The 21,429-nt window shown below is 39.2% G+C and overlaps 1 protein-coding gene across 9 annotated transcripts in view; it reads left to right on the forward strand.

Annotated features, from left to right (window-relative positions):
- TARBP1 (TAR (HIV-1) RNA binding protein 1) overlaps positions 1-21,429 on the forward strand; it is an 84,475-nt gene that overhangs the window by 46,314 nt on the left and 16,732 nt on the right. For 6 of the 9 annotated variants that reach the window (XR_011538692.1, XR_011538691.1, XR_011538686.1 and 3 more), the window contains exons 18-23: positions 1,071-1,261; positions 1,447-1,518; positions 2,886-3,006; positions 8,959-9,069; positions 11,314-11,463; positions 16,838-16,924. Coding sequence is in view for 4 of the 9 variants with exons in the window: in XM_070614658.1 (XP_070470759.1) it covers positions 1,071-1,261; positions 1,447-1,518; positions 2,886-3,006; positions 8,959-9,069; positions 11,314-11,463; positions 16,838-16,924 (732 nt within the window). In the remaining 5 variants the exon portion in view is untranslated. The remainder of the gene's footprint in view (positions 1-1,070; positions 1,262-1,446; positions 1,519-2,885; positions 3,007-8,958; positions 9,070-11,313; positions 11,464-16,837; positions 16,925-21,429) is intronic. The other 3 variants (XR_011538690.1, XM_070614668.1, XM_070614675.1) reach the window with 2 other exon arrangements.

A 21,429-nucleotide genomic window follows, 5' to 3' on the forward strand; every position in this document is an offset into this window, starting at 1 on the left:
TTTTTGTTTTCTTTTTAACTTGTGTGACCTGTAGCACGTGAGAAAGAAGAGAGTCCTATTGGTAACCACATATTAGATTTGTTGTTATTTATTCATTCAGTCAATGAGTATTTTGAACCTTCTTCAGTGTCATGAGTAAGAACAAGAAAATCTTAGATTGAAAGAGTATGTGCAATACGGTAGCCCATGAACCACTTCTGCCTCACAAACATGTTTTATTTGGTTCATATAATGTTTAAAATTTTGAATTAGTTGCCAACTTTTAAGAAGTGGGAGATTGGCATGAAAATCTGTATTTCCTCTTCTCTTGGAATCTTGGGAAACTGGATGATTTGGCAACACTGGTCATTCCTCCAGGACAGCAGTCGCCTGGCCTGTCCAGATAGGGCGTGCCCCTTCCCATTCTCCCCTGCACAACCATTCCTCGCTTTCTTCTGGATACTGCAGGCAAACATCAGGCGCCATCTGTCGTTGCACTTATGCTGTTACTTTTCCTTGAATATAACCTGTCAAAAGGTCTCTCTGGTTTCTGGAGGCATTGCGTTTACAACCACTGATGCACAGTAGGGAATGTGACACGATGGAATGAGGTCATGCCTAGCAGTTCCCGTGCGCCTCCTCATCCGGAGGGGAAAGTGGAAGTCCAGTCCTTTATTACCCTGCTGTCCGGCACTGCCTCCCAGTCCTCTTCTGCCCACAGCACATGCTTAGACAGTGGTCTCTGCTGCCTTGGGGAAAGGGAGGACGTTGGTGAAAGAAAACTGAAAGTGTAAAGGGAGAGGTGTTTTTTCCCTTTCACTCAATTACTTTGGGCACTTGTTTCTCTTGGAGAGTTTTGGGTGAATATCACTATCAGTAAAATTGGATTTATTTTTATAAAGAAATGAAAAATTAGCTTTCTGTGATTCTTGATCATCTTGCAAAATTCTAACAATAATGAATTTTTAATTTTTTAGACTCATGACTATGTTGAAACTCATTTGAAACCATTCAAGGAACAGTTTTTAAAAACATTAATTTTTTTTAATTAAATTGGTCAAAGATTAAATTATCATTGTATTTCATTTCAGATTATGTACAAGATAATTGAAATGTCTGCTTTAAAAACTGGAGTCTTCAATACGCTGATAAGTTATTGCTGCCAATCTTGGATAGTTTCTCCTTCAAATGTGTCCCAAGAATCTTTATCAAGTGCTAAAAATTATAGCGAGCTTGTCCTTGAGGCTTGCATATTTGGAACTGTATTTAGGCGTGATCAAAGGTAAAAGATGCCATTACTTCAACCTGTCATAACTTACAGTATTAAGTACCTATGTGGGAAGAATTATGTCTTTATTTTGAGGCTTTCAATTAGAAGAATATAAAGGATTAGTTAACTTTAAATTTGGGGCTTTAATTTTTTTCTGTCTAAAACCGGTTTTTTTTATCAAATGTTTTTATGGAAAGACTTATTCAGGATGTGCAGACCTTCGTAGAAAATCTTGGACGTGACTGTGCAGCAAATGTTGTTATTGAAAAGTGAGTATGGTGGGGTTTCCATGTCTTGATGTCAGTGGAATATTCGAAATTTAACATCATATGAGAGTCATTCTGTATTGGTTAAATTTAATAAATGTTTACTAGTGATATCTAACATTTTATAAGATATTGAATGTCTTCAAAAGTATGTTGGAAATTATATTCCCTTGCTAAAATATTTTCTTCAGATCTGTCACTATTTACTAAAATTTGATAAACTTTAAAAAAATTTTGGTGTCTAATCCAGCATAAATAAGGAAATGACCACAGGGAACATAAAAGCCCTCTCCCTCTTCTTTTTTTAGGCAGAAGAGGTGATCACCGGCACATACATTTCACTCCCTTTTTGGCTAAAATTGACCATTTAGCATGTCAGTCTGCTATACACAAAAATAAAATCATTCTTAGAACAGGCCCTAACATTTTGATATCTGGGATAAGACTATTCTTATCTAACCTCTGAATTAGTTTTTTGGGAGCTTGTCAAATAGCTTTTTTTAGTTTTATTTTTTCACATAGTTTTCAAAAATTTGTATGTGCTTGTGTGTTTAAAGAAGATAATAAATAGTGCTGTATTATTCACTTTAGAGTTTAGGACAACAAATAATAATGTGTAGTTATTTTATTATTCTGTGAGTCACAGCTATGTTTTGAATCATCTGTCACTTTTCATTAAATACATACATTTTTCATTGTTAATTATTTTCATTGATTTTTTTGTTTCTTAGCTGGTTTAGTGTAGCAATGAAAGTAAAATTTTTTAGTTGATAATTCCAAAATACTTTAATTTCTACTAGACAAATGTTAAATTAAAATGCCTTTTATCACATTATAACAGTTTTAATGAACTTTGGAAATACTAATTAACAGTTTCACTTAATTTATCTTTCCATGTGTGGACACTGAAAACGCTGGGGTGCTTAGAGCATGTGATGCTTGCTGAGTTTGCCTGTCACTTAGAAACAGTGCTCTTACACACGTGGTAAAGACGAGCCGCTGAGGTGTTTGATGCGTGGTCTCACCTTCGTGCACAGAGAGGCCTGTGGTCCTCTTTCAGGAATAGTTTCTTGAGCTGTGATCTGTTTTGTCTACAGATAAGATATTATTGATCCAGCCTCAGTAGTGTGTGCATTGTTTTTCCGGAAGTCTGCGTGAATTTGTGCTCATTCAGACTTTCTGTACACGCTCTCCTTTTGAAATATTCGTTTCTTATCTTCTGTCTATCCTGAATTAAAAAGCATCATCATTAAGTATGAATGGTACCTAATTTTAGAAAACGTTGATGGTTTTGATATTTTGGAGCTAATATTTGACATGTTTCTGTCTTGAAAATGTGTTAACATGGTGTATCATTTTATATTTTTTAGTACTAAAAGAGAGGACCATTATGTGAGAATTTGTGCTGTCAAATTCCTGTGTTTATTAGATGGCTCAAATATGTCTCATAAGTTGTTTATGGAAGATCTTGCAATCAAGTTATTAGATAAAGTAAATATGCTTTATTTTACTTTAAATTATCTTTGGTTTTGTATATTAACAAGTCAAAATCCAACATTTGCTCTTTATGTTGATAGAATCAGTATTTTTAAATATTCTTTATCAAGAAAGAAACATGAGATTTATGGTCCATATTTTTAGTTAAATCTTGGTTAGTAATTGTCCAATTCAAATTTGGTTTTAGAGAATAATAATGTTTTCCCTGTACTATCTAAACTTCACTCTGTGTTTTCCCCAGTACTACTCAAAACCAGTTATGTTTAGAGTGATAGATCCATACATTGTTTTATGTAAGAAATGGAATAAAAAGGTGAAAATTTAGAAAGTGGCATAATGTGAAGAACTGATTTTTTTGAGTCTGCAAAATCATTTATAAATGAACATCACACTGTCTGCAGAATGGGCTAACATCTGGGGAGAAGACAGGAGGACGTAGAGTCAAACATAGTGCTCACTCTGCATTTGAAGCTGAGATAGATGGAGTGCTTGGGCTGCTTCCACCAACTGGCTTGTACTCTGGGATGTAACCGATGACCACAGAACCCACTTCAGTCGCTTGTACTGAAATTGCAGTCTTCATCATACGTTTGTTTTCTGAAGGTAGCAGATCAACCTTAGCCCTATAAAACCTAGGAAGTATTTGTTATGCAAAAATTCCCTCCTTTGCACTGTGGGAGTCAGGGGAGATGTGTCAGAGGAAATAGTGTTTTACTGGCTTCCTTAAGGATGAGTAGAATTTTAAGTAGCAGGATACTCCATCAGATAGGACACAAATAACGTATTATGATGTATACTGACGTATAAATATATGGGTGTTTAGAAGAAAAATAAAGCAGAATAAGGAGGAGGGGTAGCTGTTTAGATAGAGGGTCAGAGAGGACCTCCCCAGTAGGTGACACTGGGCTGAACTCTGGGTGAACCATCAGTATGGTGGCGGGCTACCAGGAGAGGATGGTGTTTAGATGCCAAATGAGGCAAGTGCTTCCTGCAGGTGTGGAGGAAAAGAAGGCTGCCAACTGGCCATTAGATTCAGCAAGAAGTCTGTCGTTACTCACCTCTGCAGAAGACCTTTTAGTGGAATGGTGAGAATGAGAACCTAAATAGAAGGAGCTGGGAAGAAGACTGTTGTTGAGGTAGTGGAGACAGTGAGTATAGGCACTCTTAAGGAGTTTGCTCTGAAAGAGAAGGAAAACATGGGATGGTGCCTGGAGGGGGCACGGGCCAGAAGCTTTTTAAAGGTGGGGGATAATTAGAGCTTGTTTATGTGCCGAAGGAAATTATCTAATAGAGAGGAGAAAATGTTAACTATGGAGAGGCCAGCAGTAGTCACACAGGCAAAATCCTTGAATAGCCACCTCAGATCCACTAGTATAGCTATTGAAAACAAGCTGAAAATAGCAAGTATTGGCGAAACTTGAACACATTAGGCTAAGTGAAAGAAGCCAGTCAGAAAGGACCACATATTGTAAGATCTCATTTATATGGAATGTCTGGAATAGGTCAATCTACAGAGACAGAAATAGATTAGTGGTTGCTGGGGGTTGGGGGTAAAAGAGATTGGCAAGCTAATGAGCACAGGGTGTCTTTTTGGGCTTATAAAAATGTTCTGGAATTACGTAATGGTATTAGTTGCATGACTCTGTAAGTATACCAAAACCCACTGAATTGGACAGTTTAAAATGGTGATTTTTATGGTACTTGAATTGTATTTTTTTTAAATCCCTGAATAGGCTAGATTGGTTCTAATGTCCATTAGAAGGATAAGCTTTATTTAACAGATGAGAAAGCAGACAGACAAGTTACATAGTAGAAACTTGCTTAGGCCAAGGATTTGTTTTTTGGTGTGGAAAATTTGAGCAGGGTAAGTAATAAATTAAAAAAGGGAATTTTAAAATAAAGAAAAATGAAAGAATAATCCTAGAGAAAGTGGAAAAGGATCATATCCAGAGCAGAGTGGGTAGGATAACAATAGTTAGGAGTGACCCCTCGTCTTCTGATATGGAGAAAAGAAGGAGGGAGGGAGGGTGGTGCTGAGTTTGTATAAAAGGAGGGCATGCCTGAAGTTCTTGCCTGAGACACTGTATTTTTTCTGAGCCAGGAAGCACGGTCATTTCTAGAGAGTAAAGAGGCAGAAATGTGGTTGGGGTTTGAAAACCGAGGTAAAGGTTAAATTTACAGCAATTATCTCAGTTAGAATTAATATATGGTAATGTTTAAACTTGATCTTTCCCACTCAAGTGCAGAAACCACAGAGGGTGGGAGTTACTCACTGGTGTGTCACCAGTGCCCATGTTAGATACTCAGCTTTGGATGTATGGATGAATACACAGTGAACCTAGAGGAAGTGAAGAGGTTGCTAATTGGGGAGATCTTAAAGGATTGCCTGGCACTGTGGAAGTTCTGCTTTGGAAAGAGATACTGTGAATGTGTAGGGCCACCAGTGCCTGGCTAAGGGTTTGTGGTGGCCTGGTCGCCTAGTGGGTGAGCAGCTACCTGAGCACTTGCCCTTTGTTTTCTTCTTTTCATTTTTCTTCCAGTTCTTTAGGCTTTATTGAGGTCCATGCGGGGAGTTTTTTTGTTTACTTTTTATTGAAAAGTTTCAAACATTTTATAAAAGTAGATTTAAAACTTGTCAATTCATGGCCCAGCCTCCACAGTTATCAACTAACGGACACTCTCATTGTCTATCCTTGACATTGCCCCCAACACACATTATTTTGAAGCATATCTCAGACATCGGTTTCACCTGTAACTATTTCAGTATGTCTCAAAAAGAATTCTTTTTAGCCATAAGTACAATACCATTTTCATACCTAAATCCATAATTCCTTAGTATTATCAAATACCCAATCAATGTTTAAATTTACCTGATAGTTTTACGTTTTTTTTGTAGTTTTTTTGTTTGAAATATGACTCAGATAAGGTCCATATACTGCAGTTGGTTGAGATCTCTCTAACGTCTCTTAATCTATAGATTCCCCTCCTCTTCTTTTGTTTTTTTTAACTTGAAACGTATATTTTGAAGAAAGCAGGTTGTTTTTATCTTATAAAGACTTCCACAGTCTGGATTTTGCTGTTTGAATTTTCACAGTGTCCTTTAATATGTTCCTCTGACCCCATATTTTCTGTAAGATGGTATTTAGATCTAGAGCCTTGATCAGATTTAGGTTTGATATGGGGGAGGGAATGGGGAAGAGTGTACATCCATTAGGAGGTATATAATATTTGGTTGTCTCCTTTTGTGGTGTTAATCATTGATGGATTGCCTAGCTCCATTAATTATTTAGGACTTGCAAAATGGTGATACTCTAATCCTATTATTGCTTTTTCATTTATCAGCTGAAATACTTCTGTATCCAAATATAAAATATTTAGATACCCTGAGGTGTATTTCCTATAGGAAAGGCAGGATAAATGCTTGATTTTTTCCTATTATTTGTCAGTATTCAAAATAATTCATTGGCTTCATAGTATCTTCTAAAAGTGATCAGTGAGGTTTTTTTTTGTTTTTTATCTTTTATCTTAACATAATTAATGTGTTTCAATCCATTGTAGTTATCATTATTAATGCTCAAGTTGCCCCAATTTTGGCCAGGTGAAAGAGAAAATTTGAGACCATAATTTAGCTTTGGATGTATTAAATTTGAGTTGCTTTCAGGCATCCATGTTAAATTACCCACAGTTAGGAATATGGTATTCAGGAAGAAACAGAAGCCACCATACCCAGTGATGGTTGAAACTACAAATGTAGACAAGACTCTAGGAGGAGGCCAAGAATGGGAATTTAGGAATCACCAACATTTGAAGTATATTGGTAGGAAAAAGAACCAGAAAAAGGCCGTGAAAAAGAGAGGTCAGAGAAGTAGGGTAGAACCAAAATTAGATGTGAATAGAGAAGAAATGTCTGGTGTTGGTAGTTGCCTTAATTTGTTTCATTGAATAATCTTGTCTATAGAAAATTTGTCATACAGACCTCTATTAATTGTCCAGGATTATAAATTTTAATCTCAGAATGCAAATTCAAACTCAGAGCCTATTTTCCACCACAGGCTGCCTCTCAGGTGGCCATTGGCAGGAGACTTCTCAGTGGTGTTGAAGAGAGCAAGTAGGAGGAAGTCAATGGAGAAGAAGCTGTTGGGAATTTCTGGGTGTTTTCAGAAGCGTGTTGGTGTAGGGCCTTGTTGAAGTAGGAAGAAAGATCATATGGTCCAAGTAGAACAAAGGGTTGGGTTAAAGCCTTGAGGGAAGTAGTAAAGATTTTTAATTCTCCTTGTGGAAATAGGAATGGGAAGAGACTTGAAAAAAGCAAAATGATTATCCAGCACAGTAATTCTTAAAGTGTCTTCTCTGGACCAGCAGCAGCATCAGCATCACCAGGAACTTGTTAGAAATGCAAATTCCTAGGCCCCATCTCCAGTCTACTGAGTCAGAAGCTCTGGGGTGGGGCCCAGCAATCTGTGTTTTAAGGAGCCCTCAAGGTGGTTCTGAAGCACTACCAGGTTTGAGAACCACTGCTCTAGCAGCAGCTAGGGCCCTGGCCCTAGCTGGAGCTAGAATACATATTTTTAATGAAGTCAGTTGGGACAGGCGATTTTTCTTTTCTTTAGCAGTGCCTGGCGGCTTGAAAGTAGGATCAGAGAATGTAAGACCCCTGGGTTGATTCAGAAGTAGGGAATTTGCAAATGGGTTTGAGGTCATAGTGAAAAGAATTGGATGTGCTCTTGAAGATACTGTAGAGATTATTCTTGGGGTCCAGGTTGGGTCAGGAGGCACATGAAACTAGAGAGAGTTGATAGACTAGTAGAGAAAAGAAAGATCTTTCTGAATAAAGAGCTCATTGAGTGAAATGAGTAAAAGGACAGATTTTGAGCTGAAAAGGGCATTTGAGCACTTGTGAGTGAGGACAGTGACTCGAGTGAGGCCCTGCTGTCAGGTTTCTTGGAGCGAGGACGCATCTCCTGAACTCATGTGTGATCTGCCCTAGCGATGATTCCATTTTTAGCTGCATTGAGGCTGAGCACTACATGAAACCCGAAACATGCCTATATCAAAAGAAAACTTCCCAAAAGAAATAATGATAATAGAGGAGGTTATGAGATTTTAATCATTGTTAGGGGTCATTAAAATCTATGTTAACTTGGCTGTCATAAAATTTTGTACACACTGAAATGCATAATATGGGATTATGGAAGAATAAAGATCTCAGAATTTACAAAATAGATGAGAGTTGTCTACATTAGATGAAAAAATGGTTTCAGAGGTGGTGGATAACTTTTCTGACTTTAAGATATTTGAAAATGTAAATACGCTTTTTAGTGCCATCTTAGCAGCTGAAGCCCAAGTAGTTATGTAACAGAAGTCATCCCGGCAGTTGGCTCAATTTAGACAGCACGACCATGACAAGCAGGGTTGAGCTCTGCTAATGGAGAAAGGCTTGGTGCTGTCATTTTCCTGTGTCTAGTGCTGGCATTGTACTGTGGTGCTCCTGTCTTAGGTGTTTATATCAAATTGCAGATACCGTTGTTCCATATTCACACAAGACAAAGGGCCATAAAATGAGCAGTGCCTATATTGGTGCATGGTAATACATGTCAAATACCTCAGTCTCTACTCACCCCCGTGACTCCCTGTCTCCCCCTTCACTGGCCACAAAGAGATAAAAGGATATTTCCAAATACTTTTTATACTGAATACAGTTGTATGGTTCCTTTTCTAGTTTTAAAAGCACATAAGTTAAACAAGAGCAACTGAACTCATTGTTTTAAAAGGAAACCAAAAAAACTGTAATAAGAAAGTGTCTGTCTTATCCTCTTTTTGCCTTGTGGAGGATAATGGGCTCCTATGCCCAGTTTAAACCTTTTAAATTTGAAGTTGTCATTGATTTTATTTTTATTAATCACAAGTTCAGTTGATAATTTAATATCAATCCCCCCACCTCTGCAGGATGAAGTGGTGTCCAAGTCCAGAACTCGATATTATGTGAATTCTCAACAACACAGAGTGAAAAACCGAATATGGCAGACTCTGCTTGTACTTTTCCCCAGATTTGATCAGGTATGACACATATTGTACATATATTTTAGCATAATGTTTTCATATGAATAAACTATTTAGTAGAAACTGTCATGTGCTATTTTAAAATTGAGAAAGTAATCTGCTTAAAATTTGTGCTTCGGTTCTTAAAATTGAAGTTAATTCAGAAGTTTTTTTAACAGAAAGAATACCAAGGCCATTAGCTATTGTAGAAATAAATTGGAAATTGGTTTACATGGGCCTATTGAATATTTTTTCTTCTATAAATGTAATATTTTAACTATTTAAAGTTTTATATGCCATTTGATTAGAAAATAGGTTAACTCCGAATTTCCCACAGCTGAGTTATTTTGCAGTGTTATTGTTTGGATTATCTGTGTACTCTAGAAACCAGGCAAATTGCATCATTTAGGATGGGATTGTCATTTCTCAGGGTTGATTTTCTTGCCCCTAATTTCATGAATAGTGTAGCCATACAAACCAGCTAAGCAAAGGCCGAGACCTCTCTCTGTTAAACCTCTCTGTCCAAAGTTACCTGTTCTCTTCCCTGAGGAGGCAAGAAGCAGGTGAGTGGCCTGGAGAGCCGATTTCTCTAATCATCTTTGCTTAATATTCCTGTTAAGAAAATGGATCATCATCATGAGAAAGTGATGGTATATCTCATGAATTTTTTTAAAGCATTTTTGAATGCAAAATTTCCCTCAGACTTTAGTTTCCTACTGTTGTCCTCACTCTTTTAAATGTTTGAGAGAATTTTTAAAACATATCAAAACTCTTTTTAAAAAATACCATTTTATGAAGCGTTATATCTGTGAGAGATAAATATTTCAATAACTCTAAGTATATCCAAATAAACTGGATAATTGTAAGAGGAAATAGCTAAAAGAGTTCCTTTTGGGGAGTAGTAGTAGTGGCTTTGTAACGGGGGCTGCTGATTTTCATCATAGGCCTTTTAAAATACTGTGTATATTATACTTCACTAAGCAGAAAAATGCATTATTTTTTTTTTTTTTAGGAATGGGAAGGCTCCCCAGAGAGATGGATAATGTTGGAGGGTGGGGGGAAGTGTCAGAGTGGGCAGGGTCTGTAACGAAGAAGAAAACTTAGCATATTTGTTATGGAACAGTCACTGCTAAGATGTTAAATTATTCTATCTTACAGTTTTATTTAACCTTCGTAACAGTCTTTCAAGGCAGGCCATAAATATTCCCATTTTACATAGGGGCACTGCAGTTCAGAGAGGAGGGTGACCTGCCTGTAAGGTAACACAGCTAGCGAAAGGTGGAGCTGGAATTCAAAACCAAGTCTGACTTAAATTCGTGCTCTACTTTACAACACTGTCTTGGGGGCTTAAAATGAGCTTTTCTGCTCCCCTTCTACCAATTAGCAGTTCTCTTAAAATAGATCTTTAAAATAAAGCAATATGCACAATAAATCTAATTTTTTATATGCTTATATGAGGAGATGTTTTTTACCTGCTGCTTGAGTATGCCCGGTTACCCAGATAAAAGTGTGATTTTGGAGAGAAGGGTGGGGCAAGGGAGGATGATTTTGGAGTTCAGGGTCTTGGCAAGAAGGACTGGGGAGGCTGTAGAGGCAGGATGAGCAGTCCCGGAAGAGAAGGCGAGGGCCCCCAGGCCTGCTCTCCTGGGTTTTGTTTACCTCCGCTGACTTTGGCATCTGTTGTCCTGGGTCCAAATTTTAAGCCCATGGCATCTTGGTAGGTCTTGATTTGAATCTGAATTCTGCCACTTACCAGATAAGTGGCTTTGAGGAAGTTAGTTAACTTTCTGAATCTTTTCCTTTCCCTCTAAAAATACAGAGAATAATAACCTTCCTCACAGAATTGATGTCCAAGTAAAATGTAAAGTACTCAGTAAAAGTACCTCGTCATTATCTTTCAGTCAACAGTTTTTAGGATTGTTGGTTGGAAAGTTATGGATGCAATAATTACTTACAATAAAATTTTAAGCTTTTTTTTTAATGGTGACTATATTTTTTTAATTAAAATTAATAACCGTTTGCATTAGAAACTACATCTTAATTGTTCCCACCACAAAAAAGAAATGATAATTATGTGCAGTGATAGAGGGGGTAGCTGATACTGTGGTGGTCATCATACTGCGATATATAAATGTGTCAAATTGACATGTTGTACACCTTAAATTTATACAATGTTATATGTCAATTATATCTTAATAAAAATAAATTTTAAACTAATAACCGTAACATAACAGTTTAATTTGTGAACTTTATTTTTCTCAGAATTTCTTGAATAGAATTATTGACAAGATTTTCCAGGCTGGTTTCATCAATAATCAAGCGTCCATAAAATATTTTATAGAATGGATTATTATATTGATTCTTCATAAATTCCCTCAGTTTCTTCCGAAGTTCTGGGATTGTTTTTCTTATGTAAGTAAAGAAGATTTTTTTAATATTTTTTTAAATTAAGAAAAGATTTTGGCTATGCTGGGAGATTTGTTTCACTAGAATAGTTGTTTTTTGACTGTCAATTGCCCTCTCCACAATGTATTGACATCCTAAGTTGTGTTTTGCAAGATTTGAATTAATTTAGGAGACAGAAATCCCTGGCATTTATCTTGAGTATATCAAAGTTTTTATTTGAGAGCTCTTCTATTCCAACAAAATAAAGGTGGAAAAGGCTTTTGTTATTAAGAAGTAAGAGAAATAGGTGCCTTCTATATTCTTATTTACCAGGCGATATCTTTGTTTGATCTTAGAAATAAGAATGAGGAATTAAATGCATTCCTCACATGTTAAAGAATTTTTTAGTGGGGACATTTCAAACATAACCAAAGTAGAGAGACTAGAAGGGAACCCTTATTACCCAGCTGAAAACAAATATCAATTCATTTCTGTTCTTATTTCCTCTGTACCCTCGTGCATACCCCTCACTGCCCCTCCCCAACCTTTTTTACATCTTAAAAATAATTTTTAAGGAATTGATACTGAGATTAGTGGTAGAGTTTACAGTTGCAGGCTTCTTGACAAATGACAGATTGTTTGTAAACATCAGCTCTGTTGGTTCCCAAATTCTCCCTTCCCTTTCTTAATGAATGACCTTGCCGTCTACCTTGTGTGAAATGAGGATGCCTTCCTCAAAGTATCTTTCTGTTTCTTCCTTTCTATTTCAGGGGAAGAAATATCTGTTCTCTTTTTCACATCTATTCCTGTGTCCTTGTTTGTATTTCCTTCTGGGACTTGACTCTGAATTCTTCAGTCTTATTCTCTTCACTTTTCCTCCATCTGGCCATCGTCCTAGTGTCATCTTTACTGTTAAACTTTGAGCATGAGTGATCCTTGCCTTCCTCTCTTGTTCTATTAAACCGCTGTGGCCCACCGCATTTTCAGAAATCACACATTGAGGACTCCATCTGCAGCTACAGACAGCCTGTCTTCGTTTTCCTTGTCTTCGTCTTCCTTCTCCTTCACAGTGGTTGTTGCTCTCTACAGCTGTTAGTATGCTGCCGTGTACGTCATAGCTCCCTTCCTCTTAAGCCGATTACATCTCTGTTTCTTTCTTGTCTTTCCTTTCTTTCTCCCAACCCTTATGCTTGGTTTTGTCTTAAGAATCCTTATTTAACCCTTCTGCTTCTCTTTCTATGCCTCTTTGCTTTGTAAACCCTGTTTCTGCTGGTTCACTGCCTCTCCGGCCACCTCCTAGGTATGCTCACATGATCACTTCAAATTTCATCCTGTATAAAACTAAGTCGATGGTAGTACCTGTCCCTAAAATTGGCTCCCCTTTCTGTTGTCCTTCATTCTCCAGTCTCCTAGCTGGAAACCTGGCCGTCACAATAAGCGGTAGCAATGTCATCCTCACAATCATCCTGAAAGATAGGTTGGAGTTCTTGCACTTTACTTCTGAAGAAACTGAAGTTCAGAGAGCTTAGGGAACTCATCACACGACTAAGAAATGACAAAGCTTTAATTCAGATGTCTGTTTAATTTCAAAAGCCACTTTCTTTTTCTCACTATTCCAAGGTTCCTCTTCTGCCTCTTCGTTCTCCTCTTCATGTCCATGTAATTAAGAAAAAATTCCGTCATTTTTCCTTGAATTGCTTCTCAGATCTGTGGCTCCATTAGCCTGGTTCATTTTGTCTGCTCTCTCGTGGGTCAGCACTGCCTGAGAAGTTCTCACAGAAGACAGGTTGGCTCTGGTGTCTTCGGAGACTTCCTGACTCAAGTATCCTCTGGAATGCTGGCAGGTCTGTTAAGGTTTTCTACTTAGCTCAGTCTCTCACTTTTCATAAAGAGCTTTCAGATTTGGTATATTCTCTTCAAATCTTTTCCTGTGGACACCAATCAGGGTTTTTTATTGTAATCAAATAAAATAACTTTTGCCGGTTGAGTGAAAAAGGGACTTAAAACAGGCAGTGGAGAGGAGGGAGTTCGCTAGCTTACAGAATGCCCAGAAAACCACAGAATCCCGCTTGGAAAAGAGGCAGGAACAAGGGGGGCTCCACGGTTTCCAGAACCGCAGCCAGAGGCCTGGTCCACTGGGGCCCTTGCTTCACTCCACTGGACGTGTGGGGCCGTCGCAGCAGCGCTGTAGCTGGAGGCGGCTGTCCGCCAGCTGCTTCTGCCACCTGCGTGGTGATGCGCTCCACCTCTGTGGGATACGAGTTCTCAACCCAGGTCAGGTGCCTTCTCTTTAGCTGCAAGGAGGCGGGGAAAATGAATATCTGACATTTTCAGCTTCCCACAAGACCTGTGAGGTGGGAGCATTCCCTAAACTTGGAAGAGGATTCAGGATAGATATCCAAAAAAAGGCAAATATCCACTACACTCTTTTTTTCCTTTATTGGAAACAGATGACCTTAACTTTTACTTTTTAGAGAAAATAAAAGGAATACCTTTATCTTCTCACCAGCGGTCGTACAAATCTACTTACCTCCCTATCCATCCCAGACTTCTTCCTTCCTTTTACCGTAAAGGACCTGAATCTTCTGTTCAAGATAATTCTTCTGTGTGCCCTTGGGTTCCTCCTTTCTGCCTTCCTAGGCACCTTTTGCTATCAGTCTTTCTCCTATACTCAATCTCTTCTTCTTAACCAAATGGTTTCCATTGGCTTTTAAATGTGCTCAAGTCTCATCGTTTATGGATGTTTATACTGAACTTCTCATCCCTCTCCTATAATCACCCTATCTCACTACTTTGTCATAGTCAGACTTCCTGAAAGAGGCGTCTGTGTTCCATTGTTCCATTTTTTTTCCACATCCTCCCCGCCCACCCTTCAATTCAGTAGACCAGCTCCAGCTCAGTCACTTCTCAGAAGACACTATTTCCAGAGTCAGTTTTCAGCCTCCTCTTCTTCTCCCAGCTCCATCCATGCTGCTGACGACGACTTAGTTCTTGGTTCAGTGACATGCTTTCCTGGTCTTCCTGCCCCTCTGTTCCCTCTTGTCTGTGTCCTTTCCAGGCTTTTCCCTCTCTACCCAGCTTTCTTTTCTTGAGAAGCATGTCAGTGCTTCCCAAGGCTAGGACTTTTTTCCTTAATTTCTCCTTGTTTTATAGTCAGTTTTGTCCTAAGTCATGTATTCACTTGTTGTCTGATGTGAATGACTCAGTAATTTATGTTTGTATTCCAGACATCTTCTCCTAAGTGCTAAATCAGGGGTTGGTAAACTACAGCCAAATTCAGCCTGGCAAAGTTTTACTGGGACACGGCCACGCCCATTTATCTACGTATTGTCTGTCTATGGGTGCGTGCTGAAATGACAGAGTTGAGCAGCAGAGACTATGTGGCAGCAGACGTATTATTATTTATTATTTGGTCCTTTACAGAGTTTGCTAACCGCCACTCTAGATATTCTCCTTGAATGTTTGTAAATCATCTAAAACTTGGATGTCTAACACCAAGTGCCTTATCTTTTCCCCAGACTTGATCTCCTTCCTATTGTGGACAGCACCGCCATCTATACAGTTGCACACACCAGAAATCTTAACACTTTTCGTGTTCCATGTCTGATTCGTGACCAGATCCTGTTGATCTTACCTCCTAACTATTTCTCAGTTATCTGCCTTCTATCCCTACTGTTATATCTTGGTCCAAGCTACTGTCAGCCATTGCAGTGCTTCCCTTACTGAGCCACCTACATTGTTCCTTGCCTCCCTTTCAGTCTCTTCCCCACACGGAAGCCAGAGCAGGTCTTTCAAAATAAAAAATTTGATCAGGTTATCCACTTGCTTGAAACGTTGCTGTCAGAATGAAGACCAGAAGTCTTCAGAGTGGCCTGCAGGTCTCATGTGATCTTATGCCTTCTTCCCTCTCCAGTCCCTGTGTACCACATTCCCACTTCTGCACTTTAGTCATACTGATTGTCTCAGTTTTCTATTGCTAGAACACTCCAGAGCCCAGTGATGTGAACTACGTTTTATTAGTTTTCATGATTCTGGGTTGACTGGGCCTGGCTGGGCAGTTCATGTGGGTCCACTGGGGGTGGGACTTCAAATGGCTTCTTCACTCACATTCGTCACTCAGCTGCAGCAGTGGGAACAGCTGTGGTGGCCGGGCATTGTTCTCTCTGCATGTCTCCAGCAGGGTAGCTGGATGTCTTTCCTTGGTGGCTCAGGGTTCCAAGAGTGAGCATTCCAGGAGGATACGTCTCCATGTGTATGTGCTTACCCAGCCTCTTTTACCTACTGGCCAAAGTAGATGGCACGACCAAGCCTCCCAGTGTGGGAGGGGCCTGCATTAGGGCCTGGATCCCGGGAAGCTTGGTTTGTTGGGTACCACTGGTGTGACTGCATACCACCTGACCTTTTCTGACCTTTTGTGCTCATCACAAGTCCTTTTGCTCTCAGGCTATTGCACAAGCCGTGCCCTCCACCTGAAATGGTCTTCTTTCTCCTCTTCATCTACGTAACTGCTTCTCTTTCTTCAGATCTCAGTTCACTTGTCATTTGTGTCATTTCTTAAAGGAAGTTACCTCCCTGAGTAGTTTGGATCCCCTTATGGATTTTCATAGCACATAAATAGTACTTGTTATAATTGGAATTTTAATTTATTGTCTGATTTGATTATGTCTTTGCTCCCCACTAGACTCTAAGCTCCATGAAGGCAGGACCTTATCTGTTTCTATTAGCCCTGTTTCCAGCCCAGTACCTGGCAAATAGGAGACTCAGCAACTACTGGTTATATAAGGAACTAATCATCTGATTTGCCTTTTGGAGCAGTTACTGAACTGTAGTGTCTGTTGTCTCTTTCCATTCTATCTAGCACCCATCAGTTTATTATCACAAAAATAACGTGTTATTCCAAATCACTATTAGTAGGAAGGTTTCTAAATTCCAGTTTAACACTCTTACATGGCTAGTCATGGCTTTTTAAAGTGGTCCACACGGTCCCACTGAAATTTTGAGCCTTGTCTCTGCCACTCCCCTGCCATGCCGGTCTCTTCATGTCTTACTGCCTTTGCCTCTGTGTCTTTGTTTGTCTTACTCATTTTTCCCCTGTGCTCTCCCCTTCTCTACTCCAGTCATCTCCATCCTAGAGCCCTCACCTTTTTTGGAGCGGGTGTGCCCTTGGCTCTGCCACTTGCTTTACAATTAACTTAGTACTTTGTAAGTGTCTGCTGACTGTAGTGCATGTTGGCATTTGGCTCTAGGAAATTTCCTTTCCTTTCTTTGCTTTTAATCCCATATCCCCACCCAGGCCATGTCTACTTCACATCCTGGGCCCCACAGTGTCCAGCACTGTGCCTTGCACGTACCCAGGCTCACAGTAAGCCCTGAGTGACTGTTTTATCTGATTTTTTTTCAGGGTGAAGAAAACCTTAAAACTAGCATTTGTACATTTTTATCAGTTTTGTCTCATTTGGACATTATTACTCAAAATATTCCAGAAAAGGTGAGTTTAGATCGTCTGTAAGAAGAGTTTAGGGGCCGGCCTGGTTGCACAGTGGTTAAGTTCACGCATTCTGCTTCTCGGCGGCCCGGGGTTCACCGGTTCGGATCCTGGGTGCGGACATGGCCCTGCTTGGCAAAAGCCATGCTGTGGTAGGCATCCCGTGTATAAAGTGGAGGAAGATGGGCATGGATGTTAGCTCAGGGCCAGTCTTCCTCGGCAAAAAGAGGAAGATTGGCAGTGGTTAGCTCAGGGCTAATCTTCTTCAAAAACAAAAAAAAAGAAGAGTTTGAACTTGACTGTCAAGATAGAATTTTAGATATTTGTACTAATTTTTTTAAGATGTAGAGTACCCCTTGTATTTTTTTACATTTTCTTCCACTACCCCCGCAATGTGCACACCTACTCAGACACAAGTACACTGTAGGATATTACCCACTTGCACATGGACACACTGGGGTGTGGCTGAGTACGTGCTGAATCTGTAGACTAATTAATGAGCAATGTTTAGTGATATGATTCTTGATTTTATACAAGCATTTCCATAAGATTATTTAAATAGGACTTCCCTGATTGCATTTAACTCTTCCTTGACTGCCATAGTTATTCAACAAATGCTCGTGCGAAGAAACTTATGGTTGAAGTATTAAAAGCTATGGGTGATTGAAGGTTGATATGAAATGACTGTCATCATCTGGACTGTGAAGGGCAGTTCTTTCTCAGGTTTAGAGAAATTTCGCTGGTGGTTTACCACACAGATAAGTAGAGATCTTAGCTAATTCTGGTTACTCACTATGGCAACTGTGAAGCATTTAGGAAAACCTGTCAGTAAGATTTAGAGCAAGCTTCTGTCTTATTGAATCTGCAGAGAAGAACGTACTGATATGTTGTAAACTCTAGGAGAAGACCTAATATAGGAAATAAGAAGTGTTGTTTAGTGTTGAGAGTGAAATAAAAATATAGGAAGAAAAAAGTTTTCCTAGAAATTTTCTGTGTTTTTGTCTTTAAATAGTGGTAACAATCAAATTTGGTAGTTAACCTATTGCATCAGTCCTTAGATAGACCTTTCTCCCCACCACATTTAACCTCTAAAATCACGACAGTATCTTAAAATTGATGGTGCCTTCCAGTGTCTGTCAGCCAGATGGCAGTGTGTTAGTTAAAGTTATGTGAAAACTTGTGCTAACACCCTCTGGTAAGATCAAGAAAGCTCTAGCATCAGATAACAGCAAATGTTATCTTTCTATTTTAAATGTGTGCAGGCAAGAGATTTGCCTACAATCTCTCCACAAAGGTAAGATAGACAGGAAACTGTACCATTGCAAAGTGGACGAAACGGCTCAACAGTTTAGACAAATTTTGAAAATGAATTCGTCTTAGAAGATGTTCTTGTTAGAGCTGGTATAAATAACATGTTTTTTTCATTAAGCCTGTATTGTACTTGCTGTTTATTACACAATTTAGGTTTGTTTTTTATTTTCAAAACATCCAGATAAAGGAATGCTGATTAGTGGGATAGAATAATCTCAATTTCAGCATCTTCTGGGGGAAAAAAATGTAAACTGAGTTACCTAAGTAAAGACCAAACTGGTTTACTTTGTTACTCTCTTCATTTCCAATTTGTAAACTCCATTGTTACTTGATAAATGTGTTTTTGTTCAGAGACTTCTTGGAAACAGTCCTTTAAGACTTCTCTTTCTCATCAAAGTGTGTTATAGTAGTCACCCCTCTTCCCTACCTTGGGAGACATGTTCCGAGACCTCCCATGGATCCCTGAAACCGGGATCATACCAAACCCTGTATGTATTATGTTTTTTCCTATACATACATACTCATGACAAAGTTTAATTTATAAATTAGGCACAGTAAGAGATTAACAACAACTAATAATAAAATAGAACAATTATAACAAAAGTTACCATAAATCTTAGCAACGTCAGCATACAATTTTTTTTCTTTCCTTATTAAGCTGAGAATTTTCACATTTTCACTTAAAGGAAGCACTTTGTGGCTTCTCTTTGGCATATCCAAATTGCCAGCGTCACTATTCTTACACTTTGGCGTCGTTATTAGGTGAAATAAGAGTGGCTTGAACACAAGCACTGCGATACCACGACAGTCGATCTGATCACTGAGACAGCGACGAAGTGACTCATGGGCGGGGAGCATATACTGCGGGATCTGCTGGACAAAGGGATGATTCACGTCCTGGGCAGGACACAGCAAGATTTTATCATGCTATTCAGAATGGTGTGCAATTTAAAACTTAGGAATTGTTTATTTCTGGAATTTTCCATTTAATATTTTTGGACTGTGGGAAGTGAAACGCCAGATTAAGCGAGGATTACTGTGCTTTGGTACTTAACCTGTATATGAGATGTGTTAAATAGATAAGATTCAAAACTGTCAAACAGGACAGAGGTGAGAGCACTAAATGTTCTATGGAAATTAAAAGGAAACGGGGAAAAATCCCTTTCTGAACTGTGCTCAGTCATGTATTGCCCTGTCAGCTTGTGAGTGTATACAAACCTTGTCAGCAAATACAGTGCAGTAGTATTCCTATTATTCAGCAGCAGAACTTGTTACACTGATGTAAGTGTCAGCGTTGTTCAAGAACTAACAGGTGCTGTACCCCAATCTTGGCCAGGCAGATGATCACAGGTAATACCACAGATTTCATGTACAATTCACAGAAGAATTGTATTTCTTGTTGAAAATTATAATGGATTTTTTTTTTCACTTACAAGTACTATATACCTAGCTCCCAGATCTCTAATATCATTCTCTAATGCAAAGAACCAGGGCTCTGTGGAGAAATGGATCATTCTAGGACTGGGGCAGAAAATATACAAGCTAAGTCTGGAGCATCTTGTAATATCAGAAAGTAAGGAAATGCTCTACACACACACACACTCTGATGTGGGATGGGTATGCAAAGGGACACAAGCGCCAACTGAAAGAGCTCCCAATGGCTAAAGCTGAAACAATTTGAGCAACGAAATAAATAAAGTAATAGTGAATTGCAACCCAAAGTATAAAATAAATATCCATGTGTCCATAATGATATAAACACATGATTGAATAAATAAATGGGAGAGATGACAAATCTCCTGGGAAGAATTGCAAATGATTTGTATAGATACTCCACCCTCAAGGAGAGGGAGCATAACCCCTCACTCCTTAAGTGTGGGACATCCTTCCAAAGAGTAGAGTTTCGAAAGGGGGAAAGAGTAACTTTACAGTGGGGAAAGTGGTGATAGCGATGTCATATTGATACTATGTACCCTTGACCTGATGTGATGGAAATGACTCTTTACTTCTGCAGTCTCCTCCCAGAACACCACAACCCCAGTCTAATCATGAGAAAAACATCACCCGAATCCCAGCTGAGGGACATTCTACAAAATACCTGACCACTGCTCCTCAAAGCTGTCCAGGTCATCAAACACAAAGTTTGAGAAACTGTCCCAGCCCAGAGGAGGCTAGGGGGACCGACACCTAAATGTAACGTGGTATCCTGAGTGGGATCCCAGAACAGGAAAAGGGCGTTAGCAGAAACTAAGGACATCTAAATAAAGCATGCACTAAGGATTAAGGCTGTAGAGGTGTGGTGAGAAATTCAAAGGGGAAGCTTGGGCCCTGTAGCCCAGGGCAGGGCATTGGACTTTATTCCTTCAGTTTTCCCGTTATATAAAGTGGACATAACACTGCCTACTTCAAAAGATTATTGTAAGGATTAAATAACACCGAAGTATCAGGTACTCATGGAATGTTAGTTTCTCTCCTCTCTGAATCATCTTTGGTCCTTCTTTATACCTGTCAGAGTTTGGGATCAAGGCTTCCATTTCATTCATTCAAAATATTTTTTAGTGCTTACTGTTACTAAGCATTACACTAGGCTATGGAGATACAGGGGAAAGCAAGACACAGATCTGTCTAGAGGAGCGTGCTGACAAACGTGATGTGTGCTCTGGTGGGGGAAGTGCAGAGGTTGTGGGAGCACCTAGCAGAGACCTCTCAGTCTTGGGTCTGCAGGGAAGACTTCCAGTTCAGTACAAAGACCTACACAATGGGGAAGAGTTAGCAGGCTGAGTGGAAGGATGCTTGGCACCATCACGGATGCAGAAGACATTAGTTTGGTTGGAGGTGGAGAACAGAGTGTGAGTCTGGAGCGAGAGCGGGGTCCATCTCATGACGGGTCTTTGTAAAGCATGTCAAGGAGGTTCGCACAGTGCTTGGGAGAATGAGCCTTAGAGCCAAACAGACCTGGGTTCAAATCTTGGCTTTACCTCTTACTTCGTGCATAAACTTGGTCAAGTGATTTAATATTTTTAAAACTCCACTTTTCCACGCTCAACGATGGTGTGTGACATACAGTAAGTGCTCAGTGTATGAGGAATTTGGACTTTATCCAAGGGGCATTGGGATGATGCTGTGGAACTTTAAGCGGAAACGTGACACAATCAGATCTGTGTATTGTGAATGCAGTGTGTAGAACTGGTCATCTA

This window comes from Equus przewalskii, chromosome 1 (assembly GCF_037783145.1).
Source record: "Equus przewalskii isolate Varuska chromosome 1, EquPr2, whole genome shotgun sequence".
In the NCBI taxonomy this organism is placed as follows: Eukaryota; Metazoa; Chordata; class Mammalia; order Perissodactyla; family Equidae; genus Equus; species Equus przewalskii.